This window comes from Callithrix jacchus, chromosome 5 (assembly GCF_049354715.1).
Source record: "Callithrix jacchus isolate 240 chromosome 5, calJac240_pri, whole genome shotgun sequence".
Lineage (NCBI taxonomy): Eukaryota > Metazoa > Chordata > Mammalia > Primates > Cebidae > Callithrix > Callithrix jacchus.
In genome coordinates, this window is record NC_133506.1 from 85,450,861 (window position 1) to 85,472,758 (window position 21,898).

The following is a 21,898-nucleotide window of genomic DNA, read 5'->3' on the forward strand; positions in this document are numbered from 1 at the left end:
CACATCTTCTGGGATCTGCCAAGTAGGAAGCTGCAGCCCACAGTGCTCCCAAGGCTGGGCAAGGAGGAAATGAAGGCTTAGGTGCCCAGTGGCCTCCAGGTCCCACTTAGACCTGCCGGCAGCTCCTTACCAGGTCCACATGAACAAACCACGTTTGATTACCTGTGTTCATGACCCTCTTCCTGCTCTGGTCAAGTCATCATTCTCCAGAATCCAATCCAGTTTCCCTCATTCCACTCCACTTACACAGAGGCCTCCCTCCCAGCAAATGCGAAACCTGGCTATGATCTGAATTTAATGCAAAACTTACAAAAGATACAGACACCCAGGCTCCATATACCCCAGCCTACTGAATCTGAATCAGCTATGCCCAGAACCACAGCTAAAATGGAAGGCTGTGAACTGGAAGAGGAGTCCTGAGTCCTGGTCTCTGAATTCTGTGATAAAACTACCCTTGTGACTGCAGAAAGCCTTCTCTCTAGCCTGGCCCAGGGTGGTAAGGACTCCATACCAGAAACAGCTGAGCCCCAGGTGACTTCCCTCCTCTGAGCCTCAGTCCCCACCCCTGTGAGTGAGAGGCTGGACTTTCAAAGCCAAGAACGGTGCAGCTCCCCAGGGAGGCTGAGAGTCACTGGTGATTTCTTCCTTCCCTTAGGTGATTCAGTGCTTTCCCAGGAGCAGTCAATAAACGCTCCTCTAGGGCCCGATACTGTTGCTCACACCTGTAATCTCAGCACTTTGGGAGACCAAGATGGGCAGATCACTTGAGGCCAGGAGTTCGAGACCAGCCTGACCAACATGGCAAAACCCCGTCTCTACTCAAAATACAAAAAGTAGTTGGGTATGATGGCACACATCTGCAATCCCAGGTCTCGGGAGGACATGACTGTTGGTGGTCTGGGAATCTTCCTCCTCAACACCAAAAGCTGTTCACAGAGCTGGCTTGGCTGGAGGAGGAGGAAGGACAACCCCAAGTCCCACAGTAACTGAGAAGGAGCCAATGGCCTGTGCAGGAGAAATGGAAGCTGGATTCTGGAACCAATCCCAGGTATGGGATTCAGCAGCCAAGGAGGAGCCAGAAGAAAAAGCAGGCCTCCGATTCCAGGGAAGCCACACTCCATCCTTTCTTTTCCTCATTCTGCACGTCAGTGAAAGGCAGCAGCATGCAAAGAGAAGGGCAAGGAGTTTGGGTTAGAGCTGGTGTCTGCATCCCAAATCTGCAGTGAGCTCTAAGGCCTGTGAGATGACGATCAGATTCTACTGTGCTCCATAAATAGTGAGCTCTTCTGCATCAGGTGCCTCCAGATTGCCTCTCAGTTGTTACTTCTTGGGCCCAGTGGCCCCATGAGGATTAAATACAATCAGAGAATGGTCTGTCTTAGAATCTCCTCCTCTGGCAATGTTTCTCTTAGGAAAAATGAGTGGGCTAAATAAAACCCTATTGCTCCAGGAGGTCTGGCCAAGTTCTAACTCCACTAGGCCCACTCTATTAGCCTAAGCTACCAGCACCTGTGCTCTGACCCCCTAGTCCCTTCTGGGCTTCTCCCCAAGGTAGCCAGGGTCATGGCTTAAAGGAGTCATCTGATCATGTCACTCCTGCCTAAAACCTTCACTGCCTTCCTCCCCCTCCTCCTGGCCCTTCACATAGCTCTCCAGGCCCTGTGTGACTCCCTCATTCACCCCGTCGATGCCTGGTGCCTACACACTGATCTTCCTTCTGTCCCTGAACATGCAGGCTCTTTTCCACCCCAAAGCCTCTGTGCCTGTGCCTGTGTTCCTTAGGCCAGACTCACCTCAGGGCTAATTCCTCTTCAATCACCCTGTACTGACTATGTCAACCAATCAGACACCAGGCACTGCTGAAACAAGAGTGCCTGCTCTCATGGGAGAGGGAGCAGGGAAAGGGGTAAAACAACAACAAACTTAGAGTACCAGTATGTGTGGTAGTGGTAAGCAGGTAAGGGTATCAAGAGCAATGGGGGCTGTGCATGGTGGTTCACACCTGTAATCGCAGCACTTTGGGAGGATCACTTAAGCCCAGGAATTAGAGACAAGCCTGGGCAACAAACCAAGATCCTGTCTCTTAAAAAAAAAAAATTAGCTGGGCATGATGGCCCGTGTCTGTAGTCCCAGGTACTCAAGAGGCTGAGGTGGGAGGATTGCTTGAGCCCAGGAGTTGGAGGCTGCAGTGAGCCATGACTGTACCACTGCACTCCAGCCTGAGTGCAGAACAAAACCCTGACTTAACGACAGGCACATCAGGACCTGAAGCAGCATGGGAGTTTGTCACATCCCCTGGGAGCAGCCTCACCCAATCCACCAACCCAAACGCAGCCCCTGGCATCTTGCATGACTCCCATTAGCTTTCCCTCCTTTGGATGAATCACGCTTTGTACTTTTATTTCTGTTCATGTGATTTTTTTTTTTCTTCTGTGAGACCCTGTCTCTTCCCTCGGGAGAGCTCAGGACTTACATTGGAGGTAAATTCTGCTGCTTTTCACCTCCCACTCAGCCCCACCCCTGCATGTGCTGGGTCAGGACCTGCCTCCCTCGGCTTGCAGCTTCTGTCCTCCTCCCCTTGCCGCCTCTCAGGATTTCACACTGGGCCCGCCCAACCAGCCAGACACGTCGCCTTTGAACTGCTTTCCGAAGGGGGTGTATCTGTTTTGCACCAATGATCAATAAAATCATTCATGAAAACGAGTCATTCCCTGCCTTGGGACCCAATTATTTTTCGAGGAATCAGCAGTTGCAATAATATACTGTTTTCCAGTTAACTATTAAGTGCTACTTTTATATATGGTTTCCCTACTCCTAATCTTTCATTATTGGTGAGAGGTTGCTGTTTAAACCTTCAAGTCCAAGTTCTCTCTGTGGGCTAGGCCCATTAAGCTGTCACCTCCTCCGGGCTGTCAGTTACCTGGAGAGAACCACAAGGAGAGGAGCTGGCCTCTGCCTCCCTCTGCCTCTTCCCTGCTCCCTTTGCCAACACCAAGGGCAGGGAGGGGACAGGTCTCTCTTCTCTACTTGAGCACTCTCCAGGCACAAACCATCACTCAGGGAGCTTTCATGGGCGGGCAGGGAGGCTGTTTGCACTGGACTACTTTGCTGCCATTTATGCAAAAAAAGGATCACAGGGACTGTACACTTTCAGAGGGTTAGGAGTCAAAGGGACCTTGGTTGGGATCAGCTCTGTCTCTCAACTAGCTGTGTGGCTGTAGGCAACTTATTTCAACATTCTGAGCTTCACTCTCCTTGAGTATAAAATAGGATTTGAGCTTGAACCTGGGAGGTGGAGGTTGCAGTGAGCCAAGACCACACTACTGCACTCCAGCATGGGTGACAGAGCAAGACTCCATCTCAAAAAAGATTTGTAATGACTACTCATGGGGTCATATCAGGATTCAATGAGGTGATATAGGTCACAGTCACCTCATCTTCCCTGCCAACACAATAGCATGTCACAATCACTGCAGTCTGCTCCATTTGCAGTGTGATGGGTTTCTTAAGGGTGTATGTCTGCTGCTTAAACCCTGCAGGCTGGGCAGTGAGCCAAGGCCATGGTGCCCAGCCGAGAAGCAGGTGTCCCTGAAAACCCAAACATCCTATGGCATAACTAAGAACATACCAAGGAAAACAAGTCTCATCACACATACATAGGAGTCAAAGAGCCAGAAAATTAGCTTAAAGGCAGCCTGGAGATAGGAGGTGGCACAGAGCCCGAGAGCTGTCCTGCTGCTGCCCAGGAGTGCCCTGCATTTAAGTCCTAATACGCTCACCTACTTGCTAAGCTGGACTTGTTCAAATCATTCTTTGGTCTCTCGGCTCCCTCCCAGTTTGGGAGAATGTTTTTCTATACAATTCTGGGTTTTGCTCATAATACCATTTCCCTAAACAGCACATACCTCCATCCTTCCACTTGTATAGGCCAAAAGCCTCGGAGTCCTCCTGGCCTCTCATGCCCTTCCTCCCACCTGCACAGCCCAGCCAGAGCCCCTGGTGCATGAGCACCACCATCTCGCTGCAGAATCCCTGGCACTAGCTGCTAAGCCATTTCCTGCCCCACCTTTCCTCCCTAATAGTCTGTTCCTAACAAAGCAGCGAGTGTGACCCTTTGAAATGCAAGTCAGAATCTTGTCAGGCCTCTGCTCACAGCCCTCTAACAGTTCCCATCTCAGTGGATACAAGCCAAATCCACAGAGAGTCCTACAGGGGCCTCATGAAAGACATAGGTGTCCTCCCAGCATCTCCAACTTCTCTCCCCTTAGATCGCTGACCTCCAGACACATGGCCTTAGGCTGTGTCCTGATGTCCCAACAGTTCCAGACAAGGCTCTTCCCAGAGGGCTGCCCCACTTACTCCCTTCTCTGCCCAATCATCCCCCATCAGAGACTGTTATGTCCTGTCCCGCTGAACCCAACCCCCGTCTGGAATTGGCTGGAATCACCTGAAAAGCAGTGGCAGACAGGTGAGGCGGCTCATGCCTGTCATCTCAACACTTTGGGAGGCTGAGGTGGGTGGATCACTTGAGGTCAGGAGTTGGAGACCAGCCTGACCAACATGGTAAAACCCCGTCTTGACTAAAAATACAAAAATTAGCCAGGTGTGGTGGCATGCACCTGTAGTCCCAGCTAGTCGGGAGGCTGAGGCAGAAGAATCACTTGAACCCGTGAGGTGGAGGTTGCAGTGAGCTGAGATTGCGCCATTGGACTGCAGCCTGGCGACAGAGGAGACTGTCTCAAAACTGTCCCAAGACGGGGCTGGTTGGGATACTAAAGAAAAAAACCACTAAACACCAGGGTGATCAGCCTAAAGCATTTATTAGGGGAACTTCCTTACAGAGTGGGCTGCACCACTCTCAGTGGACAGGGAGAGAAAGGTGTTCTACTAGGTATGTCGACAGTGAGGAGGTCAGCACCCCTGTGTTCCCCTCTGGTCTCCTTACTGTCCCACTTTTCTTCACAGCACTGACCAGTGTCCCACCACCCAATAAAACATTATATGGCTTTGTGCATACTTCCTGCAATGTGCCTCTCTCTGAATCTGGGCAACTGCTATATCCAAGGTGCCAAAAACAGGGCCTGACAAATAGGCCCTTAAAAGATACTTGTTGAATGAATACATAAGCCATGCAGCAAAATCTTCAGCTCATGGGCAAGCTGGAACTCAACTATCTTAAAATGAGAATCACAAAACCTTTCCACAGCACTTCCCACCTCCACATTCCAGGGCTGACAATATATGGGGCTTAGAGATGAGGAAAATGTGGGAGTGCTTAGGAAGGTGTTTCCCAGCAGCAGGAACTCTGGTGTAAGAGCAGCACTTTCTCAAAGTGAGGAAATGGAAGTTAAAAGGAGTTCCATGTTTGCCCAGGGTCCTGCCGGGTGGCCTACACACAGGAGAATGAGAACACCTAGGGGATGCATGAAGATCTTCTGAGGGGCACAAAGGCAGAGCTTAAGGGTCATAAATTTCCAACTCAATTCCCATTGGCTGTCCTCTCAGCTCCTCCTTCACACTCACCCATCTCATTTTTTCAGAGAAAGGCATAACCACTCACTGATGCTAAATCATACTGAGGTACACAGTCCCAAAGGGTGAAAATCCCCTGGCATCCACAAAGGGCAATTCCAAAGGTTAGTATTCATGCTAACAATGTCATTGCCTATAGTGACAAGGAACAAATCCTTGCGTGAGTCAAGTGGTTTCTAAACCTTGGCCTTCAACGAAGTTAAAGGGGACCTAAAGGAATGTGTACTGACAGATTATTCATAATATAATGTGATTTTTCAGCCCATAATTCAGAAGGTGTTCAAAGCACTGAGTGATCTTGCTGAAACAAAATGCCTTCAATTCCTGTGTATTTAATTTACAGAAAGAAACTTTTTCAATGGTTACAGCCAAAAAAAAAAAAAAGCACTCTGTTCATTCTAGTAAATATACAAATAAACATGGATAGATACATTAGCTTAAAATAGCTCCACTCAGCTTATTATTTTTTTCGAGATAGAGTCTCACTCCATTGCCTAGGCTGGAATGCAGTGGATAAAAAGAGCCCACTAGCAGTTCTCAGGGCTGCTCTGCCTATGGTATAGTCGTTCTTTATTCCATTACTTTCCTAATAAAGTTGATTTCATTTGAACAAAAAAAAAAAAATTAGCCAAGCATGGTGGCGAAAGCCTGCAGTCCCAGCTATGCACGAAGCTAAGGTAGGAGTATCACCTGAGCCCAAGAGGTCAAGGCTGCAGTGAGCTGTGATCCCGCCACTGCACTCCAGCCTGGGTGACAGATGGAGACCCTGTCTCAAAAAACCAAAAACTATCACATTAGAAGAAGCTTCTGGGGGGAAACAAAGTGGAAATATGAGTTCAAGAAGGAAAAAATGCCAAGCATGCTGGCTCACACCTCTAAATCCCAGCACGTTCGGAGGCTGAGATGAGAGGATTGCTTGAGACCAGGAGTCAGCCTGAACAACATAGCAAGACCTCATCTCTACTAAAAAGAGAAAGAAAAATCAACCATATGTGGTGACAGACACCTGTAATTCTAGCTACTTTGGTGGTGAGGTGGGAGGACTGTTTGATCCCAGGTCAAGGCTGCAAGTAACCAGTGACTGCCACTACACTCCAGCCTGGGCAACAGAGCAAGATCCCATCTTTAAAAAAAAGGAAAAAGGAATGATTAGAAATTTCGATGGTTAAATAAAAAGTGGTTTTTTTTTTTCCAAAAGATGAGGGGAAATCAAATCAAATGGTATATATTTAGACTTCACTGCAGATTTAAATGAGAATTTTCACAGCTTTATTTTAAAATACCAATATTCACAATGAACCAGAAATTTTATCCTCTGTGACTAATGAAACTTTCAAATACAATGTAAAGCTGTCAATCTAAAACTGTGACAGTGGGTAATTTTCTTTTTTTCTTTTTTTTAGACGAAGTCTTGCTCTTACTGCCCAGGCTGGAATCTCCGCTCACTGCAACTTCTGCTTCCCAAGTTCAAACGATTCTCCTGCCTCAGCCTCCCAAGTAGCTGAGATTACAGGCGCCAACTATTATGCCTGGCTAATTTTTTGTATTTTTAGTAGAGATTGGGTTTCACCATGTTGGCCAGGCTGGTTTCAAACTCCTGACCTCGTGATTCACCCACCTTGACCTCCCAAAGTACTGGGATTACAGGCATGAGCCACCATGCCCTGATAATGTTTCTGTATTTTTTGTAGAGATGGAGTTTCACCATGCTGGCCAGTCTGGTTTCAAACTCCTGTCCTCAGGTGATCTGCCTGCCTCAGCCTCCTAAAGTGCTGGTATTACCAGCCATGAATCACCATGCCTGTTCGTTCCTTCTTTCTCTCTTTTGTTTTTTGAGACATAATGCAGTGGTGCCATCTCGGATCTCAGCTCACTGCAACCTCCACCTCCCAGGTTCCAGTGATTCTCCTGCCTCCACCTCTCAAGTAGCTGGGAATAGAGGCGCTCGCCACCATGCCCCACTAATTATTTTTTATTTTTGGTAGAGACAGTGGTTTCACCATGTTGACCAGCTGGCCTTGAACTCCTAACCTCAGATGATCCACCTGCCTTAGCCTCCCAAAGCGCTGGGATTATAGGTGTGAGTGACCCCGCCGGTAATTTTCAAAACAAAGCTAAGCCCCTTCAGCTATCAGCCCTCCTCTTTTCTTCTTAAGGTACAAGCACCAAGAGAGGCTGAGACGCTTTAAAGGTTTTACCAGGGGGACAGATTCAGACCTTGCTCAAAACAGACAGAAGAGAATTTGGTGGGAATTTAGGGCCCTGCTAAGACAAAAACCACCTGAACCTACCCGTACACTTTCTATCTCTCTAGCATTTCACCCGCTTCACCGGGCCTATGCCAGCACTGTGCTACACCAACCGAATCTTAAAATTATTCAGGTAAAATGAGCACTCTCCTTCCCACAAAAACAAAAACACATTTAAAACATAAAACATATTCAAAGACTTCCATTTCCTCCTTTTTCTTTTTTTTTTTTTTTTGAGACGGAGTTTCGCTCTTGTTACCCAGGCTGGAGTGCAATGGTGCAATCTCGGCTCACCGCAACCTCCGCCTCCTGGGTTCAGGCAATTCTCCTGCCTCAGCCTCCCGAGCAGCTGGGATTACAGGCACGCGCCACCATGCCCAGATAATTTTTTGTATTTTTAGTAGAGATGGGGTTTCACCACATTGACCAGGATGGTCTCAATCTCTTGACCTCATGATCCACCCACCTCGGCCTCCCAAAGTGCTGGGATTACAGGCTTGAGCCACCGCGCCCGGCCTTTATTTTTTTATTTTTTTTGAGACGGAGTTTCGCTCTTGTTACCCAGGCTGGAATGCAATGGTGCAATCTCGGCTCACCGCAACCTCCACCTCCTGGGTTCGGGCAATTCTCCTGCCTCAGCCTCCCTAGTAGCTGGGATTACAGGCACGCGCCACCATGCCCAGCTAATTTTTTGTATCTTTAGTAGAGACGGGGTTTCATTCACCATGTTGACCAGGATGGTCTCAATCTCTTGACCTCGTGATCCACCCGCCTCAGCCTCCCAAAGTGCTGGGATTATAGGCGTGAGCCACCACGCCCGGCCTATTTTTTATTTTTTAAGAAGACGGGGTTTCACCATGTTGGTCAGGTTGGTCTTGAACTCCCGACCTCAGGTGATACACCCGCCTTGGCCTCCAAAGTGCTTGAATTACGGGTGTGAGCCACCGTGCCCGGCCTCCTCATCTTTAGAATTGAGACTTAATGTAAAAATTCACTCAGGTAGTTTGAATCATTTTCCCTTAACTAAGGGACAGAGTGAAAAATCTTTGAAAACTCTATAAGCAAACACCTGAGATGCCAACACCTCGTTTGTGGAGCTGGGGAAGGAAGAGACTTCTTCCCACCTGTGCCTTCACAGAGGCACAATCTGTCCCAGTATAATAAATGATTACTTGGTAATAGTGGTCCCCCGGGCCCAGCTGAATTCGTCTCTTCTCTTTGTGTCTTGTGTCTTTCTTTCCTGGGATGTATCGTCTCCGCACACAAAGGAACATTCACTTAGTTTTAGCAATGATACCAAATATATTTAGAAACAGTCATATAATCAATTATATAATCAATATAATCAATCCTATTAAATCATTATTCTTTATTAATCTTTGCTTTAGTATTATAGAATAGAATCCTTTTAGTCTTATAGTACAGACATAATCAGGTGAAATATAATTAGGAACCGAAGGGACATCGTGAGAAGTGATCAGGAAGTGAGAGCGGGAGCCTTGCGGTAGCACCAGCGCCTGGGAAGGGGCCTGTTACTTAAGCAGGCAGGTCTTGCGGTAGCACCAGTTCCTGGGAAGTCGCCCGTTACTTAGCAGGCCGTGAAGGGGAGTTTCCCTTTCACTGGGGGAGTTCAGAGAACACTCTGCTCTGCCTGGCTCTTGAGGAAGGCCTATCATAAGCCAGGCCTGCCTGCAGACATTCAGGGGCTTAAATGCCTCTCTGTGGTGCTGTGCTCCGATGGTCACCATCCTTGCCCACTTTCATGTTCCGCTTTCCCACCTGGTGCTCTTTTTAAGTTCTTAGAAGTCGTGAAAAGAATAGAGGAATCCTAGAAGCCTTTAATCTTTCTGATAAATGCATAGAAAGATGCTGACGTATGTGCCTCCCCTCCTGGTAGCAGCTACCTGAAAGGGAGGGGCCCCTGTACTGCAGGCACGTGATTTGCTTGACCCTATCAATCATGTCAGATGATTCACTCTCCTGACCCTGCCTCCTGCCTTGTATACAATAAATATCAGTGCGTCCAGGCATTCAGTGCCACTACTGGACTCTACGCCGCGGTAGTAGTGGTCTCCCGGGCCCAGCTAAATTCTTATCTCTGTCTTGTGTCTTTCTTTCCTGCGATCTATCGTCTCTGCACACAAAAGAACACCCACTAGACCCTGCGGGGCTGGACCCGGCAGGAAATAACACCTTGCTTTGCAGGGCTGCTGTCAAGACAATGGGCCGTGAAAATTAAAGCTCTTGCCCTAGTGCGGGCCGCACACGATGCGCTCAATACATCGTAACTCAGGCTTTCAAAAAAGGCGCGTAGGCCCCACCAGGCCGCGACACTGGAACGCCCAGCGCGGAGGCAGCCCAGTGTAGCAGCCGCAGCCCGGGCCGGGCCCGCCCCCTCCCCGGTGCCCGGCCCGCTCCCACCGGCCCCCGCGGCGCACTACGTACCCAGCGCCTCGGACCGGTCCTAGGCGGCCGCCTCTAGCCCAATCTCCGCGGCGCTTACAGGGTGGCTCAGCGCGCGAGGCGGGACCTCGGGGGCGCGCGCACGCGGAGCGGACGTCCGGCCAGCGGGTGGGCGGGACCGGAAAAGGCGGGCGGGGCTAGCTCGGCCCCGGAGCGCTGCACCGAGATCCCCCAATCCCTGGCCCGGAGCTGTAACTTTTCCTTTGCCGGGAGCGGGGAAGGAGAGGGAGAAGAGAGGGGCGAAACTGCAGGGTCCTAACTTCAGATTCGAGCTCGGCCACTCACTACTTGTGCAACCTTCGTAGTGGTGATCATGAGCACTTTGTAAGATTATCTCAGCCCACACAGTCCTCAAGATGGATACTATCATCATGCCCATTTTACACAAGAGGAAACTATGTTTAGCCCTCTCATACAAAGTAATTTGATTGCAGAACCCGCATCTTGTCCATACAAGCCTAGCAAGTCACTCAGCCTCTCATCCTGTCTCCTCTCTTAAAGTGGGGTAATTGCAACTGTGCAGCATTGTTGAAAGAATACATAAGTCAGGTACAGTGGCTCACACCTGTAATCTAAGCACTTTGGGAGGCCTTGGTGGGAGGATCACTTGAGCCTCCAGGAGTTCAAGACCAGCCTAAACAAGAATGAGGCTACCCCCCGATAGCTACAAAAAATAAACTTGCCAGGCATGGTAACAGTGTAGTCTCAGCTACTTGGGAGGCTGAAGCAGGAGGATGACTTGAGTCCAAGAGGTCAAGGCTGCAGTAAGCCACGATGGTACCACTGTACTCCAGCCTCCGCAACAAAGTGAGACCTTGTCTCAAAAAAAATAAAGCATCTTGGCCAGGCGCTGTGGCTCATGCCTGTAATCCCAGCACTTTGGGAGGGCAAGGCAGGTGGATCACCTAAGGTAAGGAATTTGAGATCAGCCTGACCAACATGGCTGAATCCCATCTCTACTTAAAATACAAAAATTAGCTGGCCATGGTGGTGGATGCCTGTAATCCCAGCTACAAGGGAGACTGAGGCAGGAGAATTGCTTGATCCTGGGAGGCAGAAGTTGCAGTGAGCCGAGATCGGGCCATTGCACTCCAGTTGGGAGACAAAGCAATATTCTATATCAAAAAAAAAAAAGCAAGCATCTAGCTATTCCTCACATAGAGCAGGAATTTTTTTTTGTTGTTTTTCTGGGTTTTTTTTTGAGACCAAGTTTCACTCTGTCACCCAGGCTGGGGTGCAGTGGCATGATCTAGGCTCACTGTAGCCTCTGCCTCCCAGGTTCAAGCGATTCTCCTGCCTCAGCTTCCCAAGTAGCTGGGACTACAGGTGTGTGCCACCACACCGGCTAATTTTTTTATTTTTATTTTTGAGATGTAGTTTCACTCCTATTGCCCAGGCTGGGGTGCAGTGGGGCAATCATGGCTCACTGCAACTTCCACCTCCCGGGTTCAAGCAATTCTCCTGCCTTAGTCTGCCAAGTAGCTATTATTACAGGTCTGTGCCACCACACTTGGCTAATTTTATGTTTTTAGTAGAGATTGGATTCCACCATTTTGACCAGGCTGGTCTTGAACTCCTAACCTATGTGATCCACCCATCTTGGCCTCCCAAAGTGCTGGGATTACAGGTGTGAGCCACCACACCTGACATACCTCACTAATTTTTGTATTTTTAATAGAGATTGAGTTTCACCATGTTGGCCACGCTGATCTCGAACTCCTGACCTCAGGTGAGCCTCTCACCTCGGCCTCCCAAAGTGCTGGAATTATAGGCGACAGCCACCATGCCCCACCAGTAGGAAGTTTTAAATTAACACCTACCCTGCCTCCCTTCCCTCTCCTTAAACTGTATTTCTGTTCTCTACTTCCTTTAAGATAGAAATCTTGTCCATCTACCACTGTAATACCCAGTGCCCTGCACAAGAGGGATTCAATATATTGAGGAATGAAGTAATTTAACATCTTTCTCAGATCACCTCAGTCTCTGAAAGCTTTGTTCCTGACTTCAGCAGTCAAGGAGACCTACTGCCATAACCCAATAAATAGGATTCTGTCTTGTATCCAAAAAAGCCATTTAGTCCAAATACTGTGCCAGTATTTGAATCTCTTCCACATTATCTCCACCATCTATTAATGTACATGTCCCGTGTTGGGGAACTCACTGCCACTCAAGACAGTTCTTTATTTATTTGCTTATTTTTGAGATGGAGTCTCACTCTGTCGCCCAGGCTGGAGTGCAGTGTGATCTTGGCTCACTGCAACCTCCACCTCCTGGGTTCAAGCCATTCTCCTGCCTCAGCCTCCCAAGTAGCTGGAACTATAGGCGCATGCCACCGTGCCCAGCTAATTGTATTTTTAGTAGAGACGGGGTTTCACCATCTTAGCCAGGATGGTCTCAATCTCCTGACCTTGTAATCTGCCCACCTCAGCCTCCCAGAGTGCTGGGATTACAGGCATGAGCCACTGCACCCGGCAACAGTTATTTTTAAAGTCCAGTCCTGGCAGTTAGAAGGTTTTTTGATAATATCTCTCCTAGTTTTAAACCATAGGGCCATGCAGAACAAATCTAATTCCTATTCTATAGCGCCAGATCTAATGGCTCAATTCCCTTCTTTGATCAAACAATATATGGATAATCTAGTCCTGTGGTTCTCAATCTTCTCCCTTCTCTTGACACATCCAAGGGATACCCAGATTCCCATCAGTAACCATGACTGGCCAAGGCAGGGATAGGGCCAGACCTGTCCTGTATTTCCAGATTATCTGGATCTTCCTGGGACACAGTGTTAGGAAACGCCAGATGATCCTACTTTTCTCAGATGCTGCCTTACTGTATTATAACTATTCATGTACAAGTGAGAGCCTTGTCTAAGGAGGTATCCTTGAGGTCCAGTCTGCCAAAAGCAGCTGCACCTCTGCCCCAGGAGGATCCCATAGGAACGGCTGATGGGCTGCTACAGGGTCTTCAACCCAGGCGCCTCCTCCATAATGAAACTTGGCATTTGCAGTTTTCATGTGATGCCATCAAAGGCTTCTTGAGCTCAAATATGTCTTTTGTGATTCAGGATGGCAATAATAAACTTTGAGCCGGCTCCAGCTGCTTACATGGTCTCATTTTATGCTGACAATGGCCTGCATCTCAGTCACCTGCGTTCTTAACAAGTAGCATGATGCCTGGAATACAGCGCTGCTTCACAGTTTGTTTGATGAACAACCCTGAGTCCATTGGAGATGACTTCTTTGGTTTCTGGTTCTTAAATTTATTTTCTGTACGTCTATTTTATTATTTATTTATTTTTGAGACAGGGTCTCACTCTGTCACCCACGTTAGTGCAGTGGCATGATCTTGGTCACTGCAACCTCTGCCTCCCAGGCTCAAGTGATCCTCCCACCTCAGCCTCCCAACGAGTAGCTGGGACCACAGGCATGCATTAGCATGCCTGGCTAATTTTTTGTAGTTTTGGTTGAGACAGGGTTTTGCCATGCTGCCCAGGCTGGCCACAAACTCTTGAGCTCAGGCAGTCCACCTGCCTCGGCCTCCCAAAGTGCTGGGATTACAGGTGTGAGCACTGCACCTGGCCTGTTTAAGTAAATATTAATATGCAACTAAATGTATGCCATAGTTCACAAATATCATTAATATTTATCCTTTATTTAAAAGCTTCCAAACAACCAACCAACCCTCCTATAGGTCCTCAGCAGCTGGAAATCCAGTCTCCTGAGCCTGGAACTTAAGGCCTTCCAGGTTGGCCCAGATCACAAGCTCTAGACACACATCTCACCATATGTTCCTCCTTAAGAAAGAAGGAGGAGGAAGGGAATCTAGTTACTGTACCAGGCTTTGTGTTAAAACATCTGGCTAGGTGCGGTGGCTCACGCCTGTAATCCCAGCACTTTGGGAGGCTGAGGTGGGCAGATCACGAGGTCAAGAGATCGAGATCATCCTGGCCACGATGAAACCCCATCTCTACTAAAAATACAAAAATTAGCCGGGTGTGGTGGCACATGCCTGTAGTCTCAGCTACTCGGGAGGCTGACGCAGAAGAATCGCTTGAACCCAGGAGGCGGAGGTTGCAGTGAGCCGAGATTGCGCCACTGCACTCCAGCCTGGTGACAGAGCAAGACTCTGTCTCAAAAAAAAAAATCAATGTTCAAGTCTGAACTTCATAGTAAGTAGCAGTGAAATTGAACAAATAACAAAACTTCTTTGTTTTCTCACTGTAAGGCAAGAGTAATACCTGTCCTGTTCATCCTGCAAGATCAAACAGGATAGCTGATGTTGGGGATCAAATGAGATGGTATGCTGGTGCATTATGTGTGCAATAAAGCATTGTACAAACATAAAAAGTCAATACACTCTGTGTTCCTGCCTCAGCCCTTGCTTGTTACATTTCTTTCCTCCCTCCCTCTCTCCCTTCCTTCCTTCCTTCTTTCTTTTTTAAACTATTATACTTTAAGTTCTGGAGTACAAGTGCAGGACATGCAGGTTTGTTACATAGGTATACACGTGCCATGGTGGTCTGCTGCACCTATCAACCTGTCATCTACATTAGGTATTTCTCTATCCTTCCCTAGCCCCCCACCCTGACAGGAGGCCCCAGTGTGTGATGTTCCCCTCCCTGTGTCCATGTGTCCTCACTGTTTTGTTATTTTTTTGAGACAAGTTCTTGCTTTGTCACCTAGGCTGGAGTGTAGTGGCACAATCTCAGCTCCACCTCCCAAGATCAAGCAATTGAACCTTGCCTGCCTCTCCAATCTAAACTTTCAAAATGCTCCAGGCCGGGCATGGTGGCTCACATCTGTAATCCCAGCAGTTTGGGAGTCTGAGGTGGGAGGACCACTTGAGACCAGGAGTTCAAGACTAGCCTGGGCAACATAGCAAGACCCCAACTCTACAAAAAAAATTTTTAAAAAGTCAGCTAGGTGTGGTCACATGTGCCTGTAGTCCTACCTACTTGAGAGACTGAGGTGGGAAGATCACTTGAGCACAGGAGTTTGAGGCTGCCGTGAGCTATGATGGTGCCACTGCACTCCAGCCTGGGTGACAAAGCTAGAACTGTCTCTATAAGGAAAAAAAACCAAAGAACAAATAAACTTCTCACTTCTAAGCTCCAGTCCTAAGTCATATCATTCTCACTGCCATAGCTCAAAAGCACCCAAGTCTCAGGCACCTAGACTTTTATACTTTCTGCCTAGAGCATCCACCCATTTGTCTACTGCCCCTATGAACACTTAGCTAAGCCATCATGTCCCCTAGGACCTCCTGGCCCGGGTTAAGGGTCCCGCCTCTGATAGCCTCTGCTCCCTACTTTCGTAGGCACTGTGCTAGAACTGTTCTATCCCTGACTCTTCAGTTTCTGCCACAGAGGCTGACAAGTCATCAGTTTTCCTGAGGTTTGAATAAATAAATCACAACCTAGCTCACGGCTTCCTAGGTCCACCAGAAGAAAGGTTATCTCTGGTGGGGTGCAGTGGCTCAAACCTGTAACCCCAGCACTTTGAGAGGTCGAGGAGGGTGGATCACCTGAAGTGAGGAGTTCAAGACCAGCCTGGCCAACATGGCAAAACCCCATGTCTACTAAATACATAAAAAATCAGCCAGGTGTGGTGGCTCCCACCTATAATCCCAGCTACTTGGGAGGCTGAGGTAGGAGAATCGCTTGAACCCGGGAGGCAGAGGTTGCGGTGAACAGAGATCACACCATTGCACTCCAGCCTGGGCGACAAGACCAAAGCTCCATCTCAAAAAAAAAAAAAGTTATCTCTGGTATGCTGGCAGTACAGCAAGGGCCTTGATCTGTGATGGACATTATGAGAAAGTTTTTCTTTAGTTATCATAGTAGTAATGCTGACCTCCTAGGAAGGGAAATAATAATTAAGTGGGTATTGACTATCCCGGACTCTCTATGTAAGTCTTATTTTACAGACAAGAGCATTGAAGCTCGGAGAGTTTAAGTGACTTGCCTAAGATCATTCATTAAGTCAGAGGCAGAGCCAGGATTTAGAACCCAGGGAGTCACACTCTGTCTGCACTCTTTTATATATTATGTTTTCCTTTTTTTTTTTTTTTTTCCTGAGATGGAGTCTCCCTCTGTCGCCCAGGCTGGAGTACCATGGCATTATCCTGTCTCACTGTCTCACCGAAACCTCCTTCTCATAGGTTCAAGTGATTCTCCTGCTTCAGCCTCCTACGTAGCTGGGATTACAGGTGCCTGCCACCGTTCCCAGCTATAATTTTTGTATTTTTCGTAGAGATGAGGTTTCATCATGTTGGCCAGGCTGGTTATGAACTCCTGACCTCAGGTGAACTGCCCGTCTCGGCCTCCCAAAGTGCTAGGATTACAGGTGTGAGCCACGGCACCCAGCCTTCTTTCCTTTTTATGTAGCGATGGGCCTTGCCGTGTTGTCCAGGCTGGAATGCAGTGGCATGATCCTGGGTTCCAGCAATACTCCCATCTCAGCCCCCCAAGTAGCTAGGACCACAGGTGCATGCCACAATGTCACGCTAATTTTTGTACTTTTTTTTTTTTTTTTTTTAGAGACAGGGTCTCTCTATGTTGCCCAGGCTGGTCTCACACTCCTGGGCTCAAGTGATCCACCCATGCCTCTCAAAGTGCTGGGATTACAGGCATGAGCCACCTCGCCCAGCTATATTTCTGCATAACTTCATAAGGCAGAACCTGGCCAACTTTTCACCAATAAGAATTCAAAGTGGAAAGCTCTCGGCTGGGCGCGGTGGCTCACACCTATAATCCCAGCACTTAGGAAGGCTGAGACAAGTGGATCACCTGAGGTCAGGAGTTCAAGACCAGCCTGGCCAACATGGTGAAACCCCGTCTCTACTAAAAATACAAAAATTAGCTGGGTGTGGTGGCAGGCACCTATAATACCAGCTACTTGAGAGGCTGAGGCAGGAGAATCGCTTGAACCCGGGAGGCGGAGGTTGCAGTGAGTGGAGATCGAGCCATTGCAACCAGCCTGGGAGGCAAGAGCAAAACCCCATCTCAGAAAAAAAAAAAAAAAAAAAAAAGTGAAAAAAGTGGAAAGCTCTCTTTTATGGGGAGTGGAGAGGAAAAATATGAGAACCCCTGGAACTCTGAGAAGACATCCACATATCCAATTTAGGAAACTACACTGTTTTGCTTTGGGTGATCATTCCATACCGATGGAACTGTAAACCCAAATGTAAATTTAGGCACCAAAACGAAATGTGGCAATATTACCAAGTGGCCATTTAAAAAAAGTAATCACAGGTCTGGGCGCGGTAGCTCACACCTGTAATCCCAACACTTTGGGAGGCTGAGGCAGGCGGATTGCCTGAGCTCAGGAGTTCAAGACCACCCTGAGCAACATGGTGAAACCTCGTCTCTACTAAAATACAAAAAATTAGCTGGGAATGGTGGCGTGCACCTATAGTCCCAGCTCTTAGGGAGGCTGAGGCAGAATTGCTTGAACCCAGGTGGCAGAGGTTGCAGTGAGCCGAGATCATGCCACTGCACTTCAGCCTGGGTGACAGAGCAAGATTCCATCTTACAAAAGAAAAAAAGTAATCACAGGCCAGGTGCAGTGGCTCACATCTGTAATACCAGCACTTTGAGAGGAAAAGGTGGACGAATGAACTGAGGTCAGGATTTTGACAACAGCCTGGCCAACATGGTGAAACTCCGTCTCTACTAAAAGTATAGAATTAGCCAGGTGTGGTGGCAGGCACCTGCAATCCCAGCTACTTGGGAGGCTGAAGCAGGAGAATCGCTTGAACCTGAAAGGCAGAGGTTGCAGTAAGTGGAAATTGGGCCACTGCACTCCAACCTGGGTGACAAAGTAAGACTCCGTCTCAAAAAAAAAAAAAAAAAAAAAAAAAAAAGTAATCACATATACACAATATCTTTTATTTTTTATTTTTTGAGACAGAGTCCCACTTTGCTGCCCAGGCTGGAGTGCAGTGGCAGAATCTCAGCTTATTGCAATCTCCACCTCCCAGGTTCAAATGATTCTTGTGTCTCAGCCTCCCAAGTAGTTGGGATTGCAAGCACCCACCACTAAGCCCAGCTAATTTTTTTGTTATTTTCAGTAGAGACAGGGTTTCGCTACATTGGCCAGCCTGGTCTCAAACTCCTGGCCTCAAGTGATCTGCCTACCTCAGCCTGCCAAAGTGCTCAGATTACAGGCATGAGCCATCGTGCCTGACCAAAATTTTATATTAATTTTAACAAGATATTGTGGGGTCAAGCGCAGTACCTGGTACTCAGCCTCAGCCTCTCAAGTAGCTAGGATTACAGGTGTGCACCACAACACCCAGCTAATTTTTGAATTTTTAGTAAAGACAGGGTTTCTCCATGTTGGCTAGGCTGGTCTCAAACTCCTGACCTCAGGTGATCCACCCACTTCGGCTTCCCAAAGTGTTGGGATTACAGGTGTGAGCTACTGCACCTGGCCTGGCTTTATTATCATTATCATCATCTCTGACCTCCCCTTCCCTGAACCTGCAAATAGGGCAACTGTGTTGAACAGCAGTCTTGGGCCCCAGAGAGTTGAGTGTGGTGACAGCTCTCAGACTGAGTGGGCATCTTTGACTGCCTTCCAAAGTCAAAAAAAAAAAATGACTGGGAGTTATCTGCTGCTTTGGATCATAATTACTTATGCTTATGCCACTGATATCAAAACAGAGTTGACTATATTTAACTCTGTGTTTTATTTGTGTTTTCTTTCTCTGAGTCAGTTGGGAACTGTTTCTGCCAGCCCTGCCATTCTTCTCATGATAAGATCTTTCCCAAAGGCAAAGCTCATTTCCCTTTTTGGCCATGGAGCGCACTGATGGTAAGAATTAGTCCTCTCACCACCCACCACACTCAACCTGAATAGGAAATTTCCAAGAATGAGAATCCCATCTTTGTGCACTCTTCTCAGGATTCAGCTGAGATTACTCAATCACAAGAGTGAGACTCAGGGACTGAAACATTCAATCAGGGCTAAAAACAGATTAAAATGGGCAGTTACCTTTTTCCCTTGATGTAGAATACACACTGGAGTCACAGTTACCTTCTAGTAACTGATTTCCTTGAGTGAATAGTGTATCAGAAAATGGGACTTTTATGGTGGCAAAGAATTCAGAGGGCCTAGGGCAGACAGACCAGATTTGTATACAGATCTGCCACTTAACCAGCTATGTGACTGCGCAATTTACCAACCTCGCAGGGCTACATTTTTTCATCTGTCAAAAAGGTGAATATGGCCAGGCGCAGAGGCTCACCCCTGTAATCCTAGCACTCTGGGAGGCTGAGGCGGGCGGATCACGAGGTCAGGAGCTTGAGACCAGCCTGACCAACATGGTGAAATCCTGTCTCTACTATAAATACAAAAATTAGCTGGGCATGGTGGTGCGTGCCTGTAATTTCAGCTATTCAGGAGACTGAGGCAGGAGAGTCGCTTGAACCTGGGAGGGGGAGGTTGCAGTGAGCCCAGATTGTGCCACTGCACTCCAGCCTGGGTAACAGAGAAAGACTCCATCTCAAAAAAAAAGTGAATAATAATGGCACCTATATTGGAGGCTTGTTGAGAGAGTTAAATAGATAATGTACGAAAAGCCTTACCACAGAGCCTGGCATATAAGAACTCATTGAAGAGTCGATGTGGGCTGGGTGCCGTGGCTCACGACAGTAATCCCAGCACTTTGGGGCGCTGGGGTAGGAGAATCCCTAGAGGCCAGGAGTTCAAGACCAGCTTAAACAACAAAGTAAGACCCTGGTCTCCACAAAAAATTCAAAAATTATCCAGGTGTGGTGGCTCACGCCTGTAGTACTAGCTACTCGCTAGTGGCTGAGCCACCACTGAGGTGGGAGGATAGCTTGAGCCCAGGAAGTTGAGGCTGCAGTGAGTCGTGATCTCGCGCAATGCACTCCAGCCTGGGCGACAAAGGGCGACCCTATTTTCAAAATAAAAAAAAAAAAAAGGTCGTGGAAGACTCTTGTGGAGAATGAAAGGGACAATGTGTGCGCTAAAGAGCTTGGCGAAGATCAGTACCTGGAGGCCAAGATGAGGCAGCGAGCTCAGCCTCCCTAGCGGAGTCTGGACTCTTGGCTTAGGGTCAGTGCTCCGCACACAACAATCCACTGGCTCTCATGAGACCTTGAACTGCCAATGACCGGGGGTTGCCCAGGCTCCCGAGTGAAGGCGGCCAGGAGCCAACACGGCTTCTTGCAGAAAAGCCCATTCCAAGAAAGCCCAGGGCATTCGGGCTCCAGGCGGGTCGCACCCGCGGGCCTCGGGCCCTTTCACTTACCCAGGAAAGGTAACGGTCCTTAACGGCAGCCAATAACGGCTCCCAGAGGCCCAGGCACTGGTAAGGGCAGGCTGAAATCAAACCTTGGATTTTGGAACCTCCATGCCAGACACCCTAAACCAGGAACGAACTACAACTCCCAAGATGCCAGAGAGCCTCCGGATCCGAAGAGTCGGTCCCACCAACCTTGCGGCCCTTCTTTCCTCAAAGCGTGGCCGAACGCCTAGACTTCCGTGTATTAGTGGCCCCGCCCCTTGACCCGACCGGAGCCGCCCCTCGCGATACCTGGGTATTGTAGTCAGTTGTCTGGGAAAGAGTCGCTCCTAGTGGCAGCGTCCTTTCTCCAGAAAAACTACAAAACCCAGAATGCAGCGCAAATCCCCCTTGTCCAATAGGAACATCCCATGTAGCGGGGCGCGGAGCCCGGCTCTCGCAACTCAAGATGGCGGACGAGAGTGAGACAGCAGTGAAGCCGCCGACACCTCCGCTGCCGCAGATGATGGAAGGGAACGGGAACGGCCATGAGCACTGCAGCGATTGCGAGAATGAGGAGGACAACAGCTACAACCGGGGGTAACGAAATCCTCGGGAGTCCCAATTCCTGTCCAGCCTCCCACAGCCTGGGTCTCTGGGGTGCGGGGAAGCCACCGGCAGTTTAGTCTAGTCCCACCCTCATATTCTTATTGGCTAAGTCACTAGGATCCTGCCTGGCGATTGGTTACTGCCTTTGTCATTTACCAGGGGTGGGTGCTCTGGGTATTAAGGGCCGGAGACGTTCAGTACTTTTATCATATAAAAGTTCTTCTATGCAGTGTTCCACTCGTGTGCTTCAGGCCAGTCCTGGGAAGAAAGCATGTTGGACGATGGTTTTCGATGGTACAACACAGGACAGTCTAGTAACAGTACAGTTCAAAGGGAACGCTACTTAGAGGTGTGTTGTGTGAACAACGTGACTAGCAATAAACGAATAATAAAACATTTCGCAGCAGTTTACCCTCGGTGAGAAGATTCATCAGACTATACACTGTATATATAATTATGTTGTAAACTATCACTACCAGAGAATCCCAAAACATAAACTCACCCTATAACCCTATGTAATTACCGATATGGTAATGTTTTTGATTTACATAGTGTCCATTGCTCCAAATAATCCATAAGTGCCCTGAACAATATATTAATATAATTAGGTCTTCCAAGATCTTTGCCTTATTAACTTTGCAAAGTAGCCCCAGGCTTCAAGAAATTGAGCAATGTAGCTTCTTGGAGAGTATTTGGAATCCTTGAGCTCCATACTACCTATCCTGTACTTGAGGGTCTTGCCATTAGTTGCCGTTTATTCCTAGGGATGAAGAAACGCACGAGGCATTTGAGTG

At 48.2% G+C, this 21,898-nt stretch overlaps 2 protein-coding genes across 9 annotated transcripts in view; one reads left to right on the plus strand and one right to left on the minus strand.

Annotated features, from left to right (window-relative positions):
• The window catches only part of DCAKD (dephospho-CoA kinase domain containing), a 37,800-nt gene extending 17,137 nt beyond the window's left edge, over positions 1–20,663 (minus strand). For 3 of the 7 annotated variants that reach the window (XM_002748088.6, XM_035303222.3, XM_017972429.4), the window contains exon 1: positions 10,227–10,306. The gene's annotated coding sequence lies outside the window, so the exon portion shown is untranslated. Of the gene's footprint in view, positions 1–10,226; positions 10,307–15,198; positions 15,306–19,833; positions 19,939–20,522 lie in introns of those variants that run through there. The other 4 variants (XM_008996803.5, XM_078373363.1, XM_054255934.2 and 1 more) reach the window with 3 other exon arrangements.
• Positions 20,664–20,938: 275 nt separating this feature from the next.
• Positions 20,939–21,898, plus strand: part of NMT1 (N-myristoyltransferase 1) — a 40,936-nt gene continuing 39,976 nt past the window's right edge. For both annotated transcript variants that reach the window (XM_002748089.7, XM_008996802.5), the window contains exon 1: positions 20,939–21,095. In XM_002748089.7, coding sequence (XP_002748135.1) covers positions 20,965–21,095 — 131 coding nt within the window. In that variant the 5' untranslated portion in view covers positions 20,939–20,964. The remainder of the gene's footprint in view (positions 21,096–21,898) is intronic.